Genomic DNA, 19,211 nt, shown 5'->3' with positions numbered 1-19,211 from the left:
CCACGTCTGCAACGGACAGAAGCCAAGCTGCTCGCGCTTTTTCTGTATGACTTTACAACACTCTTATGGAGAATGCGTAGAACAGACAAAGACGTCGTAGGTCTATCGCCGGGCGACTGTTGCGCAGCAACGGAGTTAGAAAGCTAAACTTCTTGATCATCTTGGTCGCTCTATAATTGGATGAGAGACAGAGTCTTATATTAGGGCGCGCCACTTGTGCCATAATTTGCTATTTCTACTTAATTAAGTAGAAATTATTCTACTTAAGTGAAATTGAATTCTCCTTAAGTGGAATTTGTTATGTAAAAAATTAATTCTACTTAAGTGGATATAAATTCTACCTAATAGAAAATGAATTCTAATTAATTGGAAATGAATTCTACTTAATTCGAACGCGTGTGTGTGCGTTTTATGTTGCCTCTATAAGAGAACTACACCAGATTTGGTGTGATAAAAATATATTATTATTATATTATATGATTAAGCATCGCATTTATACCTTTTTTAACTTGATCTTCTGATGATGAGCCATTGTTTTATTTATACCTTTGATTGCAGAAAGAAACGTGTACAGTACAGACAACACGGTAATAAATGTTGGAATTCCGAGGCCAAAGCGCGAGGGTTTCCTCGACGAGCCTCAGGACTGTTTAGATCGGTTGTTTGAACGATGCAACGTGTCTCCTGCAGTGAAAAATTGACAGAAACAACTGAAATCTTGCAGACAGTTTATTTTGGAATCTCTGTATTTCGGTAGCGCACTCAGACGAAACCACGATGATCAGGAAACGACACAAATCGAGCTTCTGAAGAAGTAAATCATAGTCCAATAGTTGCAACGAGTAGCAATGTAAGACTCACTTTAATGTAGAAACAGTAGTAGCTTAGTATGATTTTAAACAGATTTTTACGTAGCACTCATGGAAACAAAATGGCGCCCTTGATACGGGTTGTCGCAACTCTGTAAATATGTGGCTTGAACATGCAATTACGCTAACTGTTACACGTGATTACTCTCGGCGAACAAATTCCTAATTAACTTATTATTAATTAAAGTAGTGAAATACACTACGTTTGGCCAATAATGTCTTTAATTAATCAATATTTATACGATTGTAATTTTACAGAACATTCTCTCCTCGTTTAGCCAAGAAAATCCTTGCAAAATTGAACACATACGTTTATTCTTTATGTCTATTGACTCCAAACGACGTGGCACATCCAGTAATTGCAGTAGAGAAGTAGAAAAAGCAAGACATAACAGTGTGGGACATTTATGTAGATATAGAAGCTTAGGAGGGGCATCACGTACATATTACATTACACATCACAGCAAAAGTGTTTTCAGGTCGACCGTGTGCTTATTGAAATATGGCGTAAAGGAAAAACATCTTCACAAGCTCTTGTTTCTGGAGCAGACGATAATCCTTGTATTGATGAGAATGCTACCATTGACTTACAGGCTGTGTTGCGTTAAAGGTGGTCGTTCTAATTGCATGGCCATTAGGGCAAATCACATTTCGCCCAATACAGGAATATTCAATTGATTATTGTGTAGTTGTACAGCATACACTGATCAGAAACAAGCTTTAGCTTTAGAATTGTCTTCTCGTCATCACTAGGTTTTTAATGATGCTAAAACTAGCTGATTGCGCTTTATATATGTAGCGAGATTCAACATTTTCTCGCACTGCCAAGTATTCCTTTTCCTAGTTTACTATACCAACTTAGCTCTGACACTAGTAGGCCTTCCTTCGCTTTGGGTGGTCCTTCCACGCGAGGGTAGAAACGTTGCGGTATCACGTGATATTGTTTTCATGTCACGTGACAAACTAGATTGCCGCCTGATCTATTTTGCAAATGATGATAGGTCGACTTCAAATCACATTTAAGTTAATTCCTGATTATTTCTTCTGAAACATGGGGAGATCAGTAAACCCATGTCACAAGTGTCATTTAGTGTGCTACAACAGCTTTGCGCCGACGAAAGAACATGTTTGGGCGCTTTTGTAGGTTGCAAACAGTTCCAATATTCTCCTTACCTCACAGCGAGCGAAATTGTTTTTGTTAGTCGTGTGCAGCGGTTGCTTCTGGAGTAGCTTCAGGCTGACATCAGCCACCTACAAATTTCACTCGTAGTCGCAATGGCTTTCGATCGATTCCGGGAGCGTGATGATAGTTTAGTTAAGACAAAAGCGTACACGTGCAGTAGCCTAATTGGTATTGCGTCGTCTTCTAGTCAACGACAAGAGAGGACAAAGTATGCGCGGTGCCTTCTTGCGCTCGTTTCTCTACGCTAACTAGACCCTAAGTAGCATTGTGTAACCATGTGAAGTCCACATGTAAACATCCTCTTGTGTACAGAACTATTCTAATCAGACACTCTGAGCTGGACGGTAGCGAAAGGCAAACGTCTCACGTTATGAAACGATTTCTAGCACCAACATGCAGCATGGAGACAACGAGTGTAACACGAGCAAGACACCGTGTGTGGGGTCCCGGTGATCACGGCTTGTTTTGTGCATGCACACGAGCCGCATCGCATGAAGGCTTGGGAACTGAGAGCGGAACGATGATAGGTGCAGGTAGAAAAGAGTGCGAGTCTTTACTACAGTGCATGGGCGTTTGAGGCAGAATTATGAAGAAACCAGAAACGCTGTTGCCTTTTGATCTTGTCGTATTGAAAAATGGACGATTGGCCAGCAGATCGATTGGCTTTGAGACGCGAAGATGCGACACCCGGTGCTCGACTTTGCAATAATATCCGCACACGAGGCGACCTCGTGGCCTTGAAAAGTGGGAAAGCCGAAAGGTGCGTTATTTTCCTTTGTTTTTCTAGAAAGTATTTTCGATTTTAATTTGTCGCATTGAAATATGGATATTGGGCCAGCGGGTTCCTTTTGAAACATTAAAATATGGAAAATTGGAAAAGTGCAACTATAAATAAGTGGAAACAAGATATGAGTAAGTAGAAACGAGACATAAATAAGATGCAACATCCTTTGTTCAATGTTGCAATATTGCACGTGTACGCAATGACTCTAGGATAATTGGAAAGTGGAATGGCCAAAAGGTGTACGAATTATGTAGGATTCCAATACCGTAACGGGCTATATAGGAGCCTTTCTTTCAATTGAGACAATGCGTGGGACATAAACTCATAATATAAATAAATCCGGTAGTACCCTTCAGAATCATTCGTTTCAATGTTGATTCTATAAACTTGTCGAGGATTGATCCTTGGCTTTGACAATTCAAAGTTCTGTCCATAGAGGTGTTTTTTAATTCTGTGGTCTTTTCAAAAATTTTATACTCTTGATATGAATTATCACGTAAAACATTTATATCGGCTATAACTTCACAAACTTGTGCACAAAAATCACTTGAAGCCCGCGTTTGTAGTCTTGTGCTCAAGCCTCGATGCACAGAAATATTTTTTAAAGCACAGTAAGAAAGAGGAAGACTGCAGTTGGTAGAGAAACTTGCTTGCTTTGTGTAAGCGTTTTTCCGTCTCACTTACAATTGCCAGTTGCGACGGTGTGAAATTGTTGAGTCGAAACAATCATATCGTAGAGTCTTGCGAGAACGGCAGGAAGCATGCAGTTAAAAAATATACAGCATACGAATCTATGCGTTCAATCCAAACCGTTCGACATGAGCCTTTCAGTTTCGTTGCGGTGTAGCGTCAGTGGAGACAAGATCGATGGCTCGTTCTTATTGCAGTCCACAGTTCCCGGATATTTTCTCCCGGGCTCGGGCGTCTTTACAAAAACTGCATGCAGTCTTCGGAAACGATGAATGCCATCGTGGTACATCGGTACATTTTAGCACAATGTCACACTGGTGATCTGACTTACTAGGTCTCTCAAGTTCATGTTTGCTGTTTTTTTGCAAACAAAGACGTCATTTCGTGACTTCCAGAAGCCACTACAATCCGTCTCTTTCTATTTCCGATTCTTTGAAAACTCATTGAATCCGATACTAAACTTCATGAACTTTGGTTGAATCTCTCTGACAAGTAGCTGTGGTGTATACTACAGATTGCCTCGAAATGCCAGACCAAAGTAAACAATACTGAACACGATCACAAAGTACTGTAATTTCAGTGGAAAGTTTTGAAGTTTCTTGACCGCATAAAAGTGAATTTTTTAGAGTAAAATATTATAACTGCAATGTAGACTAGCGTGTAAAAGAAGGGTCAGCAAAAAGGGGTTTCCATGGAAACCACGGAAACCTCTCTGGATGCGCCACTGCCATTAGCAAAACTCAATAAAGCATGCAATTACCCAAGGATACATCTTTGTGGAATTGCAGGATATATTGTAAGACAATTCTAGTATGTAAGTAACACACACACACACACACACACACACACACACACACACACACACACACACACACACACACAACACACAAGAGCTACCAATAAAAATGCTCTGTAATCGTTTGTGCAGATATATTACGACAAAAAGGAGACTTTGGTAGTAAACTCGAAGCCCACAAAACCCCTAATACTGTGCACAAAGACATGAGACGACTCCATCTGAGTTAAGTCGTTAATAGTAATTTAGCAAAAATGTGTCAGCCAATTTTGCAAAAAATGCGAATAAGTGTCATGTTACAGAAGAAACCATAGCGGAGATGAATCTACACGAATTCAGCTTTTGAATGCAAGCTTCGCCCTGTCTTTCCCATGCAGCTTCCGTACGTGACCCTAATGCACAAACTGCAGTCAGGCTTGGCAAATGGGTGTCTGCATGTAATCTAAAAAGGAAACCAAATTCAAAACATTTTTAGACACAAGTAAATAGGGGTTATGGATATTGTATCCTGGTTCATGTTTGATAATATATGTGACAGACAGACAGACAAACAGGCAAAGAGACAGACAGACAGACAGACAGACAGACAGACAGACAGACAGACAGACAGACAGACAGACAGACAGACAGACTGAATGAGAGACCAAAGGACAGACTGACTGACTGACAGACAGACAAACGGACAGACATACAAACGGACAGACATACAAACAGACGGACAGACAGACAGACAGATAGAAAAGTATTGAGAGACAAACAGACAGATAGAAAAGTATTGAGAGACAAACAGACGAAAACAGACAAACAGAGAGACAAACAGAGAGACAGACAGACAGACAGACAGACAGATAGAAAGACAGACAAACAGACAGAGAGACAAAAAGATGGACATGCAATTAGACAGACAGTCAGGCAATCATACGTACATACATACATACAGACAGACAGACAGAGACACAGACAGACAGACAAACAGACAGACAGACAAACAGACAGACAGGCGGACGGACGGACGGACGGGCAGACAGACAGACAGACAGACTGACTGACAAAAAGACAGATAGACAGATTGTTGTATTTGAACTCTTACTCTACCAATAACAATCTAACTTTAGTTATGCATAACAATAGCAGTCAATGAACAAAATGTTGAACGTCTTTATAATACAGTAAATCATCTAAATTGCACTTATACAACATTTTAAAAATCACACGAGAGTTACAAGACTGTACAACTACAAACAGTTACTTTCTGTAGATAGACAGGCGGACAGACTGACTGATGGACTAACCCACTATCTTCCATCGCTGGTTCTGCTTTTTTTGCTTCGTGGTCCCATACCATATCTGAGCTTCCATCTCGTTTCCCACATCTGAAAGTCATCATGGACAAGTTCACTTGCAATGTATCTAGTCCTGTTGGACATGCGTATCGATAATACCTTCCAACAAACAAGAAGATCTCAGATTACAAAGGAATTAAAACGCTACAACATAAATAATTATCCATTTCTAATTACGAAGAAGATTTCCAGCATTTGGTTGATGCAGCTCCAACTGCAAGAGATGAAGTAAGGTTTCGTTCTCTTCAAGAAAAGAGCGCAGGCGCATGGTTGCATGCACTACCAACCTTATACGGATTCGCACTCAACCCTTGCGAATTTCCCTTGGCCACCCGTGTGAGATTGGGTCTGCCTATCACCATTTCAAAATGGGTAGAGTCTTGTAATTGCAACCCACCACTAGACGACAGTGAATTCCCCTTACTTACCTGCAAGACAGGGGAAGGCATTATTTGGTCCCATGAGTCTATTGCTGGAGTGTAGTCGGAATGCCTTAGAAGTCTACGAATTCATCATTGACGTGAGCCAAGAAACAGGTATACTAACTCTGAATGTAGACCTGACATTATAATGTTTGTTGCTGAGTCGGGTTCTAATCTTGATATTGACATCTCGTTGGTACACCCTTGGAGCTCAGTTGTTTTCCCACGTTCTTCTGAGGCAACAGGGGTTGCAGCAAATTAAAGAGAAACCAGAAAGATGTCTAAGTACGAACAACACAAACTGCCTGGAGGCTCAGTAGTCGAAGTCGTTCATCTGTTTATGGAACATTTTGGATCATGGGGAGAAGAAGAGAGATTCTTTTGCAAAAACTGGCAGCCGTTTTATCAGACGAATCAGGAAGACCTAATGCTGAGGAAGTCTTAGACGTTTATAGGAAAAGATTCTCTGTACAATTACAGAAGTGTAGCGTTCAAGTTAAATCAAAGAAACTTAGCATGTTGTGCAGTGGGTCTGGGAAGTCTGGCTCTCTTAGCACCCAACCTTTTCCTCATTAGTCTTAGTTATATATAAGTGTTTTAGTTTGCTGTAATATTAGCTTTCAATGAACATCAGTCATCCTAGTTGAATTACTGTAGTTCTTTGCAGAATTGTATCATAGTTTGATGTAAGAAATAGAAGGCAGACAGAGGAACAGACAGACAGACAGACAAACCGACAAACAAAACATACCGTTCGACCGCAAAGTCTACATGCATAAATTGTGATTTTAAATATTGAAATTCTGCAGCACACAGAAGCTTGAGTAACTACGAACCCCCTGCGACTGTAACATGCGTTACAAGATAATGCAGTGAAAACATGTATACAAAAACTCCGTTAGTTGCGTTTGAAGTAGGATACAAAGACACAGCATTTTGTGCATTAGGTCAGTGAGAAAGATAGCTACAAATACCGCCTTAATTAAGGAAAATTTCTACGCAAATGCGCAATTTAAAAAACCATATAGACAATACTATGTTACTGTAAACAGTTTCTTGGGAAAGAATTCGCTTTTACTATCTGAGAGACACAACAAATTGCACGTTTCAACTTGCATGTTCAATACATTCTAAATCAATAATCTAATTCAGCTTTCTCTACGTTTCTTATCCATTCAAAGCAGCCACTAGCAACTATACTCATTGCAACTGTCACTTCCAACGCATCAAACTAAACAAATCATTGACTAAGCAGCAACAGACAGAAAAAGCAGTAAAGCGAAGCTCAAAGTCAACCAGCGACTAAGTCTTTCCCCTGAAATTCAAGATCTCGCCTTTCCATGGGCTGAACACCATGCCTACGCAGCTGTATTCACACAGATATACATGAAAAGAGTTAAAAAGATACACGGTACTATAGGAAAACGTACAACGAACAACAACCGCTCTAATCGCATACAAATCAACAGACAAACAACAACCAACCAAACGAACAAAACAGAAAGCAACAAAACCAAAGGAAAAGATACGGGTTGCCAAACAGCACAACACACAAACGTTCAGTCAGTATTTCTTCCTATGTTAATACGTTAGTGGGATTTCTTTGTAGTTGAGACATTAGTTCTTAAATATTTCCAATGATACTGGCAGTTATGCAGTAGGGTAACTTCCCTGCAGTATCATCAAGCATCACTGGTTGTCTTGTAAGTACAATGTCCTGTTGACATGAAAATGAGACAACTCTATCTTTCCCACTATACTACTAGCACGCCGCAATTCCCATCGGTATAAAGGCATGTCGTAAAGCCTTGCGTCAATAACGGCATGCCGTCGAGGTATTACCCGTACACGGAATGTCACAGTCAGATAATACAAGACTTTATATGATGTCTGCCATCTTCGGTACAAAGTTTATTGCTACCAGCTGTTGTGTGATGCACATAAAGGACAATTCTTACACCGCAGTAAGGAAATTCTACTGCAAATGTGATAACAATAACACAACCGTTTTGCCAAAATACGTGCATAAAAGATTCATCGATTAGAGACGACACAATCTTACCAGAAAAGACTTGTACTTCAGCCAGCTGCAAGTAGTTTGCATTCCTGAGTTGGACCATAACATACTGAGCATTAATTGGAGGCTCAATTTTAAAAGGAAACGTATCTTTCACTCCTTTTTCGTGTGGTATTTTCTTGGCTACATTCCCCTTTCCATCAGACAATATGACATCAAAGTATTGCAGCCTGTCTTTGCAGCAGTCGATCCGATTATACAAAACGACCGCTGTGATTGCATATTCCTGCCGCAAATCCACCTTCCACCACGCCTTGTTGTCTCTATTCGTGTGTGTTGTAGTCCTAGCGGTGAAGACGCCGTTTGTATTGCCATCGACAGCTTTGGAGGCAATGGGGTTTGCAGAATGACGGTACGTAGAACTTTGACTAGCAGGCTTTCCAATGGCGACGTTTCTGTGTCCTAGAGTATCAATTGGTTTACACACGACCAAACTTCATTGTCATAAAAATAAAGAAAGTATCGCTTCTTAGACAGCTTGTTGCAGTATCATATATTATAAAGACCTGTTCACAATCTAACGGTCAACATAAGCGTATAGCGTAGAGTAACGGAACGTCAACTGGACGCATGCAGTAGAACGTTGTCTAGCTATTGAGGTGTTCCCAATTGAGCGTCCAGTAAGGAGCGTCGACAAGCGTATCTTAATGGATCTGTTGTACCCCAGAAGCAGACGCTCTGACAGTCAGGCTAGCTTCCGTCCAAAGCGGACCCTCAGCGACTTTTATTTGGATGTTTAATTATCCGTTTTCCCATATTTGGCGATATGCGGCTACGCATTTTGTCCGTTCGCAACCGTAATCGGCACACACACACAAATAGGAAGGCTTGCATAAAAAATTCAAATATTGCACAGCGTCCTCTCTCGAGGGATTGAGCCCCGCGTAAAATTTCACGATGACGCAAACGCTACACAACCCAATTTATTCGAACACACGCCTACACGAGTACTGTGTAGGCTGTACGTGTCGTCGTCCTTCGCAAAACTTTGAGTAATTGAATATTTCTTGCCGACTGAAGCTACACTTGTAGCGCTTTCGTTTCTCTTCAAATTTAGATTGCATTTGCACCGAATCCAACCTACACGTTTTCAGCAGTAAGCGCTACACAGAGAATGCGTCGATTTCTAACAGAGAAAACGAAGATTCGAATTCATTCAGCACATCCGGAAACTCGCAACAGACATTGCACGCGACGTACTGTACGCTCAGACTGCGTCTCTTCGGTCAGAACACTACTGTATCTTGCCCGTTCGAAGGATGGGGTATTTATCTAGTATTTGCGTTGTAAGAAGTAAGGCATACGGACAAAATGGACAAAAAATGGACAAATGTCAAGCCCTCCACGCCATTCGTGAATGACGTCAACCTTAAGGTCAGTTGCGGAGATAGCGCCCCCTGCCTCTAGAGACAAGGTCTCCATGAGCTACGTGGAGGCTTAGGGCCAGCGCTACAATCTACCTTGAGCTTGGCAAAAGTCATCCAGGGGCACTGACAATGGCGGAGCTCTGGAAGTAGATACCAAGGCCCACAAGTACCAGTCTGCTGCATGATGTTACTTGCATGATGCCAAGCCAGTGGTCATGTGCACCCAAGTCAATGATCACGTACAAATTTATGCTCCTCGAAATGCATTCTCTAACCAATTGAACAAGGCACACACACACACACCACACACACACACACACACACACACACACGCACGCACGCACGCACGCATGTATGTATGTACGTATGAAATTAACTTGCCACAAAAAAGGATACCTGCTCATCCGCGCCTACCACCTTCTTTTCCATATCAACCGGCTTCCGTTCGGCACACTGGAAACGCTCCTTACATGTGGTGAAGCAGCTTACTTCCTATTGGTTAAACGCTGACTCGAGACGCTGCATGGGCAACGCTAGAAATAGAACTCGAGTCTATTTGAACTTCAAGAAACGGAGCCTCACGGAACGTCAAGGAACAAAACGTTTCATGTCTACTAGTTGACGCTGAACGCTCACTTACGCTACTTAATTTACGTTGCGCTACGCCACGCTGGTGTCGAGCGTCATATTGTACACCGACCCCATATATACAGTAATAAACAGACAAGCAAGCAGATAAATAGAGTGACCGGCAGATATTCTGATAGAATAGCAAGCAAACTAGTTATTGCTGTCATACTGTAGTTTCTCCTTCCTGTTTGCTTTCACAGAGCAACAAGCGCAATGTCGTTAGACAAAAAATTAATAAGCAAATACACAAAATATAAAGACAAGCAGCCATTTACTTAAGTGAAAGTAACATAGGCAACCATTAAACTTTCTTACGTTTTACAACTTTGCCATAGACTTGAACCTCAGCCAAAGACAAGTAGTTTCGAGACTTAAGCTGTACTCGAACATACTGAGCCACAACAGAAGGGACTAAGCTAAATGAATACAGACGTTGTGTTGTAGATCCATGAACCAATGTTTTGACAAGACTGTGTGTATAGTCATAAAAGTTGATGTAAAAATTTGTAAGCCGATTCCCGCAGCAATCGATTCTGTTGAAAATGTTGATAGTCGAAATTTCCGATTCGGAAATCAAATCAACTTCCCAGAAAGCCTGATAATCGTTTCTTGTGTGAGTCACAGAACCAGATTTCCAACGTCCATCCTTGTTACCATCCACAGCCAATTTAGCAACAGCGGCAGAATTGAAATTACTGCTTTGTTTTGCAGGCTTCCTTAAAGCCAAGTTGATAAGTTTGTTATTAAATTCTAGTGGCAAAAACAGTAAGATCACATGATGTCAAGTATTCTTACATTCAATAACAACCAGCTGAATTAGACTCTTATAAACAATAACATGCAAAGTATCTGAAACTTAGACACCATATAACTAGAAAGTCATCTCACAAATTTTCAGTAGACTCGTAAGCGAGGGGTGGGACTTACCAAGAAATGATTAGCAAATAGACCGGACGTTATGTTTATAAAAGAACTACTTAGTTAGGTTTCACCTTACCCGATTGCATTCCTAGCCTGCGTACGTGTAGTCACAGAAATTGCGAATCATAATAGCAATAAAGTAAAGAGCGGTATAGTCTGTAGTGTGGAATGCCACCAGAACGTAGCTCTGAAGAAGAACGCATTCTATGTTTTTACATAACCTTAAGTTGATAAGGAAATGACCTCACTCGGCGGTCTTTAAAACAGATTGGATTTAGCCTGTCTCCACCCTCAAACTCATTAAAACTCCGGAAACTGCCTATACTGGTTATGTTTTAGGATTCAATAAAATAGCGTTATCACAATTGAATTGACCTACGCAAGAGCTGCCGCAGACCCCTACCGCTCGAGAGCTACGCGCCATATTCCCGAGTCATTCTATTCAATTAAGATAACGTTATTTGAAATAGATTCATCTGTTAGACACCACAAAATCTTACCAGAAAAGACTTGTACTTCAGCAAGCTGCAAGAAGTTTCTATTTCTGAGTTGGACCATAACATACTGAGCATTAATTGGAGGCACAATTCTAAAAGGGAACACATCTTTCACTCCTTTTTCGTGTGAAATTTTCTTGACCACGTTCCCCTTTCCATCAAACAATGTGACATCAAAGTATTGCAGCCTGTCTTTGCAGCAGTCGATCCGATTATACAAAATAACCGCTGTTATTGCATATTGCTGTTGCAAATCCACCTTCCACCAAGCCTTGTTGTCTCTATTCGTGTGTGTTGTAGTCCTGGCGATAAAGACGCCGTTTGTATTGCCATCGACAGCTTTGGAGGCAATGGGGTTTGCAGAATGACGGTACGTAGAACTTTGACTAGCAGGCTTTCCAATGGCGACGTTTCTGTGTCCTAGAGAATCAATAGGTTTACACACGACCAAAGTTCATTGTCATAAAAATAAAGAAAGTATCGCTCCTTAGACAGCTTGTTGCAGTATCATATTATTATAAAGACCTGTTCACAATCTAACGGTCAACATAAGCGTATAGCGTAGAGTAACGTAACGTCAACTGGACGCATGCAGTTGAACGGTGCCTAGCTATTAGGGTGTTCCCAATTGAGCGTCCAGTATGGAGCGTCGACAAGCGTATCATAATGGGTCTGATGTACCCAGAAGCAGACGTTCTGACAGTCTGGCTAACTTCCATCCAAACCGGACCCTCAGCGATTTTCACTTGCGTTTGTACTTATCCGTTTCCATATTTTGCAATACGCGGTCACGTATTTTGTCCGTTCGCAACCGTAATCGGCACGCACACAAAGGGGAAGGCTTGCGTTAAAAATTCAAATATTGCACAGCGTCCCTTCTCGAGGGATCGTTCCCGGCGTAAAATTTCACGATGACGCACACGCTACACATTCCAGTTTATTCGAACACACGCCCACACTGCTGGTCTGCGCCTATCACCTTTTCAATTCAACCGGCTTTCGTTCGGTACACTGCAAACGCGCCTTACATGTGGTGAAGCAGAGTACTTCCTATTGGTCGACGCTGACTCGAGACGCTGAATGGGCAACGCTAGAAATAGAACCCGAGTCTATTTGAACTTCGATGAGCGGAGCCTCACGGAACGTCAAGGAACAAAACGTTTCATGTCTACTAGTTGACGCTGAACGCTCATTTACGCTACTTAATTTACGTTGCACTACGCCACGCCGGTGTCGAGCGTCATATTGTAAACCGACCCCTTGTATACAGTAATAAACAGACAAGCAAGCAGATAAACAAATCGACTGACAGATATAGTCTGATAGAATAGCAAGCAAACTAGTTATTGCTGTCATACTGTAGTTTATTCTTCCTATTTGCTTTCACAGAGAAACGAGCGCAATTTGGTTAGATAAACAAAAGTAAATTAACAAATACACAAAATATAAAGACAAAAACCATTTTATCAATTGAAAAGTAACATAGGCAACCATAAAACTTTCTTACGTTTAACAGCTTTGCCATAGACTTGAACCTCAGCCAAAGACAAGTAGTTTCGAGACTTAATCTGTACTCGAACATAGCGAGCCACAATAGAAGGGACTAAGCCAAATTTATACACATTTTGTGCTGTAGATCCATGAAACAATGTTTTGACAAGACTGTGTGTATAGTCATAAAACTTGATGTAAAAATGTGTCAGACGATCCCTGCAGCAATCGATTCTGTTGAAAATGATGATACTCGAAATTTCCGATTCGAAAATCAAATCAACTTCCCAGAAAGCTTGATAATCTCTTTTTGTGTGAGTCACAGAACCAGATCTCCAACGTCCATCATTGTTACCATCCACCGCCTTCTTAGCAACAGCGGCAGAATTGAAATTACTGCTTTGTTTTGCAGGCTTCCTCAAAGCCAAGTTGATAACTTTATTATTAGGTTCTAGACGCACAAATGGTGAGATCACAAGATGTCAAGTATTCTTACATTCAATAACAATTAGCTGAATAAAACTCTTACAAACTACAACACGCAAAATATCTGAAACCACACGTGGCATGATTATATACATACTAGTGCACACGCATGAACAACTCTAGCCAAAAAGAGACACATGCAGTCAGTAATGTAATACCAAGCTACACAGGACGTATACAACTACGCAGACTAGCAGACAGACAGACGAACACACATACATACAGGTAAATCAGGTGGGCATTAAACAAGGACAAAAACACATGTTGAAGTACCAATTGTTAGATGGCAACGAAGCAAGCAAAGAAGCTGGTGCAGGTCTCACGTGGTTCGACTAGCGGAACTAGTGGCGTTCTAAAGATACTCCTGTTACGTAACAAAATAGAGAACTTGGGACTAGCCATAATTGAAACACCCAACAGTTCCTTACTTGCTTCAATCATTATCCGTTTACCTCAACTAAATAAGTTTTCGAGGCAATGGGAATGCAATGATGACACTACCTTTCGGACATTAAGACATGCTGACACTAGGTGGTCTAAACACGTAGCTAGAACGATTACAATCCTGTGTTGCAGTTGCAGTTTCCCCACTTCTTGTGTGTGAAACACTTTCCATAAACCCAAGTACCGTAAACCAACACCTTATAAGAAACTGAATAGGTCTTACTCCTTTAGTGGCACACCAGGGTTGATTCCAACCCGTTTTTGTGCAAGAGATATATGTCTTCCCTTTGTATATGAACGGGAAAACGCAACGAGCATCTTCAAACGTACCTCCGCATGTCACTAGACCTAGAAACCGGTATACGCATACAATAATGCAGATCAAAATGCGTCTGTCCAGAGCACAACTTTCCAGTAGGGCAGACACCCACAAAACCTTACAGTTCAGGGGCTCGCGTAGCGTCGCATGAGCTAGACTGGGCTATAGCCCATCATTTGTAGGCGTGGTCATAAAAGGTTTAACTGTAAAGACGAGCGGGGACCAAAGCGGCCCTTTCCCAGTCTCATTCTACGGTATGAGTCACTTAGAAGTCAATATAAGTGGGCATGTCCATAAACGTGGGCATGTCTCGTAGCATTGTGAAGTTTAGCTGCCCATTTCTAGAAGTCATGCTACGCCCCTGCCTTACTGCAGACGTAGACGTAATGGTTTATCCATTGGAAACGCCTCTACCGATGAATGTTGCAAGGACGAAGTTCAACCGGCCACGGCTCCAAATGCTGTCCACAGATGATACAATTGGGATGACCAAGCATCAAGGAATTACCACACGCGTTACCATAGGTGTAGGAACCACAGGGGACACGGGGCTATGGTCCCTGAAATGAACAGCCTATAGATTGTCAGTAAATAGAAATAGGTCATCGTGAAGTGGGATAAAACAAAGAGCTCCAATAATCGCATTCAGGTTGGCCTCCCTAACTTGGATGCCATTCCTACGCCTCTGCATGGTTACGACCGTTCTATGCCATCAGAGATGAGATAGTCCAGTGTGACAGCATTCTGTTCAAGGGAAACAAGATCAATACGGCGGTTTCTTTGTGTAACCAGATGCTCCGAATCATTCATGAGAGACATCAGGGGACAGATTGTCAAAAGTGAGAGCTCGAGAGGCAAGCATCGGTCGTGCATGAGCTGAAATATAGAAAACACATAAGCAAATGTGCCATTTCCCTCCAATACAGCGACCCAACGTCAAGGAGCCATGCACTCCCACAACATGAGCTATCCAAGAGAGACTATAGAAGAAAGATAGCGACAGACATCATGACACTAAGGACGTGGACTACTAGTACTACTCCAAGTGTGTCGAGGTCTCTCTACTTCCAGATAAAACAGCCAAATCAGTCACTGTCGCAATTACATCAGTGCTTTGCATGGAATACAGAGTCCCAGAAGAGGCATATATAGTTAGGGACAATATGCCATTCTCTAGCCGTCTAATGACCGATTTCTCCAAGAGTGTTACTTTCACATCAATATATCAAATACCGAGTGCCCTCAGTCTAACGGTCTTACTGAGCGATACGTACAAGCAATGACACAACTACATTGCGCAAATGTCAACATGACTTTACATATCCGTAGCTCGCTCTTCTCAACTATCAAAGCACGCCCATGCCACGCAGAGCTGAAATCGTCCCCATGTAGCCCAACTGCTAATGGGGCTGAAGACCAAGATGCCTATGGCAATCGTTAGTTAACCGGGCTGCTTCAACCAAGTTTCCTATCCGGAGTGGCGGGGAGGCTCAAAAGACGGAAGGAGGCTCAGTACTATGAGCAACAGTCGGACCAAAACCGCTACTGCAACAAGGTCAAGTGGTAAGAGTACAGACTGGGCAAGAGTGGGAGCTGCGTTCGTTGTGAACCAGCATTAAGCTCCACGTTTATGTCTGGTCAGTCAAAAGGGGCACGTTCTAAAGCGGAGCGTGAAACTCCTTCATCCAACGACAGCGGAAACGCCAAAGAATCACCAGATCAAAGTCACCAAATCCTAAATGATGAAGCAACACTTCACGTGACCAAAAGCCTTTCCACAGCAAAGCTAGGGTGAGCGTCCACAGCGATCCGCTGCAACGTCAACAAGCATCAAATTCAACTTATACAGCTTTCCACAGACGGCTCGTCAGAAGGGCTAAACGTCTGAACGACCATGTCTGACTTTGCTGAAGAGAGGAGATGTCCATGAAAGTAACGTAACGTACATGTGTGCTTTGAGTTTCGTACGTCATCAGCTAGTGTGATTTAAACGGACTGGTTGCATTAGTCTTGTCTAGTCTTGTCCCTCACACATTTAGGTCTTCCTGCAATAAAGCACCTCAGAAAGCTATTACAATGAGGCAGTATAAAGAATCTTTGTTTACGAACCAAGCGTATATGTCATTGACATAGGCATAGGATCCTAGAGCAGTGGCGTACGAAGATGTTCACGAGGGGGGAGGGAGCATCCAACGTGAAAATCATCACGAGTAAGCTAAACTGTCTCACTTGACAGTCCGTCAACAGATTTGCAAAAGTCAGTAGCACAAAAATTTCAATTCCTACATTGAGCGAGGGGACTGCAGCCCCCCGCCCCCTGTTCCTACGCTGGTGCAAAGTATGACGAGCTCTATACAGCCCCACTATTTGCCAGTCCATGAGGTCACTAACAGCTAGTAGTCTCAAATAATTTAACCATTGAAAGGCAGTTTGAAATAATACCATTGATTCAGCTCCCCTAGTTCTTACGCCCCTGAATTGAGTTGGCAAATCGCTTTCCATAGCTGTTTTATGCTGTACGCTAATGTTAGCATAGGGATGTCCAAGGCATTCAGTGTGACACACGAGAATAGTGAGAATAGTAATACGACTATTCCTAGCCTGAGTATTAATTAAGTCACCAGTACTACAAATGCAAACACCATAATTGCCTTTGACATGAGCTCAGTAAGGAAATGACGTACTGTACTAGATTCAAGACTGCATGAAGAAAGGTTGCATGGCTAATTCTCAACTAAGTGCCCTCTTAGTTAGAATCAGTCTTTGGCCTAGCCTGTCCGATTGAAATCCTAGCAGGAACACAGTGCTGGATGGTGCCTTTCGTGCACTTTAGAATATGCATAGCTGAGCCATTTTGTAATAGAGCACACTTCATGGTACTGTACATAAAGCATGCCACTTCTGCGTTGACTTGGTGCCACCAGGTTTATTAGACATGAACAACTCAGCAAGTGATCTGGCAGGTGACAGGCTACAGTACAATGAGAATGCTATAAGGTGTTGAATTAGGTAAGTTAGACCACTTGTGTTTGTTTACCCTAGCGTTCACTTCCACATACCTCCTCTAGTAGTTTTCACAATCTATAAGTAGTCAATGATCCATGTCTGTTCCCCATACGTGTGAGCTTTGAAAGCATCAATATCTCCACTGATTTTTGGACTTTCGCGATAACTTTTGCGATGATCTCGGTATCGTTAGAAACCGCTAAGTATGGCATCTGTTTACAAAATTATCTAAGCCCTTTCTATAAAGAAAACAGAAGGATAATACTTTTGCATATCAAAGACAAACGGGAAGAGCAATGGTTATTATCCAATTATCTTTTAAGACCAACGGATCAGCAACTGGAACCGTTTAAGTTAATTGGTGTAACATGGTTCAGCTGGAGCAGCTCCTAGTGCTCTAATGAGCACAGATGGTGCGACCTCTACTTCATTACTCACTTCCGAGTTCAAACGTATGGGGAATAGACAGTAGGCATTGCTGGACTGGACTAGAGACTGGAATACTGAACTGGGCTACTGGACTCCAATACCTCTGCTGTCGATTCTGGATGTCCCCTGAGAAGAATTAATAAATGCACATAATCTTAGCAAAAACTTTAGATCATACCTTGCGCGATAATAAAAAAACCGCAGACTAAAGACAGACTCAGGTCTGGCGCGTTCACTCTCAATCTAACGATCTAACTTGTCGTAGGGATCTACACTTGCTAGCGTAGATCCCAAGTACCATGTCCAATTAGCTTGTGTGAAAGCACAGAAAGTATGCGTGGGTAGAAGTATCTATAGATGTACACGTGCTACAGAGGTACACGTGCATGACGTGAGCCATCGACCATGGGGTGTATACCTACACGATAGATTTAATTTCTCAGCAGGTGACTTTGACGCTTCTCTCCAAATCTTTCTTTTGTTTGATAAGGAGACGAGTTAAAAACATTTCTCCGTGGACATTTAGTAGACATCTGCGGTCAATATTGACACAATTCTTCACAGTTCTCGCCTATATTGGGGAGTATCTGATAATTGATGTATATGACTGTACGTGTGGAGCTCCAGGTGCAGAGTCATTACTTGATGTAGACGGCCTGCATGCTGGACAACATATTGTTCAGCAGATGGTTAGTGGGTTTAGTCCCAACACTGGATCATAAGACTTTTCCTCTGACACCAAAAAAGTGACAAAGGAGACTTCCAAAGCACGCAGAGTTCGAGATGGACTTGTATCTAACATGAAACCCCATCCCGCTTATTGTGTTTGGTTAGTTAGAAGTCTGTTAGCTATCATAGTTAGGTACTTAGGTTTACGCACTTAATTCTAATTCCGCGCCGTGCAGGTCCAACATTCAGGCATCTAGAGAGCTTCGATCTACACCAATATCCGTTGTCGCGCAAATGTCAATGCACAAATGGCTTTAGTGTGTGAACGCACTTTGGTACGTTCTCTAATACAAGCTGGAAATTACTACGTGACACAACGTACCTAGCCAAGCCAAAGCACTGTTGACAACACAGCAAGCCAGAAATAACGCGTAACGTCTCATCTTCGTTGAACGGTCTTCTCTACAAGAAGAACACTCATATGATGATGTCAATATGTAGATACAACGTCACGCGGTAAGTAAGTCGCTTATTGAGTAGCCAAACCTGATTTCCAGCTGATAGGATAGAATAACTGATGTTCAAAGATGGGAGCTTGCCCAAGGAAAGCCACGAGATCCTGGTAACATATAGAAAAGCAACGTTTAGTCCAAGCAGCAACTAGAGCACACTCCATCTTCGTAGAGCTGCATCCTTGCTGACTAACCTCAGCTGGGATTTTATTAAACTAGTAATGACTTTCACAGCTGCACGTTCGTCAGAATGACACAGCTGCAGCAGAGTCGCGA

The 19,211-nt window shown here is 42.0% G+C and overlaps 2 protein-coding genes across 2 annotated transcripts; both read right to left on the bottom strand.

The window, feature by feature from the left end:
* Nucleotides 1-7,192: 7,192 nt before the first annotated feature.
* On the bottom strand, nucleotides 7,193-11,688 carry LOC134187985 (uncharacterized). The gene is made up of 4 exons (XM_062656170.1): nucleotides 11,583-11,688; nucleotides 10,477-10,911; nucleotides 8,150-8,566; nucleotides 7,193-7,453 (listed from the first exon to the last, which is right to left on the bottom strand). The coding sequence occupies exons 1-4, from the start codon at nucleotides 11,638-11,640 to the stop codon at nucleotides 7,446-7,448; spliced, it is 918 nt and encodes a 305-aa protein (XP_062512154.1). The 5' UTR covers nucleotides 11,641-11,688; the 3' UTR covers nucleotides 7,193-7,445.
* On the bottom strand, nucleotides 11,654-19,211 carry LOC134187627 (fucolectin-like). The gene is made up of 6 exons (XM_062655778.1): nucleotides 19,130-19,211; nucleotides 18,970-19,042; nucleotides 18,806-18,885; nucleotides 13,087-13,521; nucleotides 11,722-11,999; nucleotides 11,654-11,671 (listed from the first exon to the last, which is right to left on the bottom strand). Exons 3-6 carry the CDS (start codon nucleotides 18,864-18,866, stop codon nucleotides 11,654-11,656), a joined length of 792 nt encoding a protein of 263 aa, XP_062511762.1. The 5' UTR covers nucleotides 18,867-18,885; nucleotides 18,970-19,042; nucleotides 19,130-19,211.

Source organism: Corticium candelabrum, chromosome 12 (genome assembly GCF_963422355.1).
Source record: "Corticium candelabrum chromosome 12, ooCorCand1.1, whole genome shotgun sequence".
Lineage (NCBI taxonomy): Eukaryota > Metazoa > Porifera > Homoscleromorpha > Homosclerophorida > Plakinidae > Corticium > Corticium candelabrum.
The sequence above is the reverse complement of the archived record's forward strand: the minus strand, read 5'-3'. Positions and strand labels throughout refer to the sequence as shown.

What these genes read in the sequence shown, in the direction of transcription:
- LOC134187985 (XM_062656170.1), bottom strand. Translation starts at nt 11,640, where the DNA reads ATGGTCCAACTCAGAAATAGAAACTTCTTGCAGCTTGCTGAAGTACAA. An exon ending in TGAAGTACAAGTCTTTTCTG is followed by an intron (nt 10,912 to 11,582) that starts GTAAGATTTTGT and finishes TTTTGCCACTAG; the next exon opens with AATTTAATAACAAACTTATC. An exon ending in CTATGGCAAAGTTGTAAAAC is followed by an intron (nt 8,567 to 10,476) that starts GTAAGAAAGTTT and finishes TTGATACTCTAG; the next exon opens with GACACAGAAACGTCGCCATT.
- LOC134187627 (XM_062655778.1), bottom strand. Translation starts at nt 18,866, where the DNA reads ATGAGACGTTACGCGTTATTTCTGGCTTGCTGTGTTGTCAACAGTGCT. An exon ending in CAGTGCTTTGGCTTGGCTAG is followed by an intron (nt 13,522 to 18,805) that starts GTACGTTGTGTC and finishes TTGTGCGTCTAG; the next exon opens with AACCTAATAATAAAGTTATC. An exon ending in CTATGGCAAAGCTGTTAAAC is followed by an intron (nt 12,000 to 13,086) that starts GTAAGAAAGTTT and finishes TTGATTCTCTAG; the next exon opens with GACACAGAAACGTCGCCATT.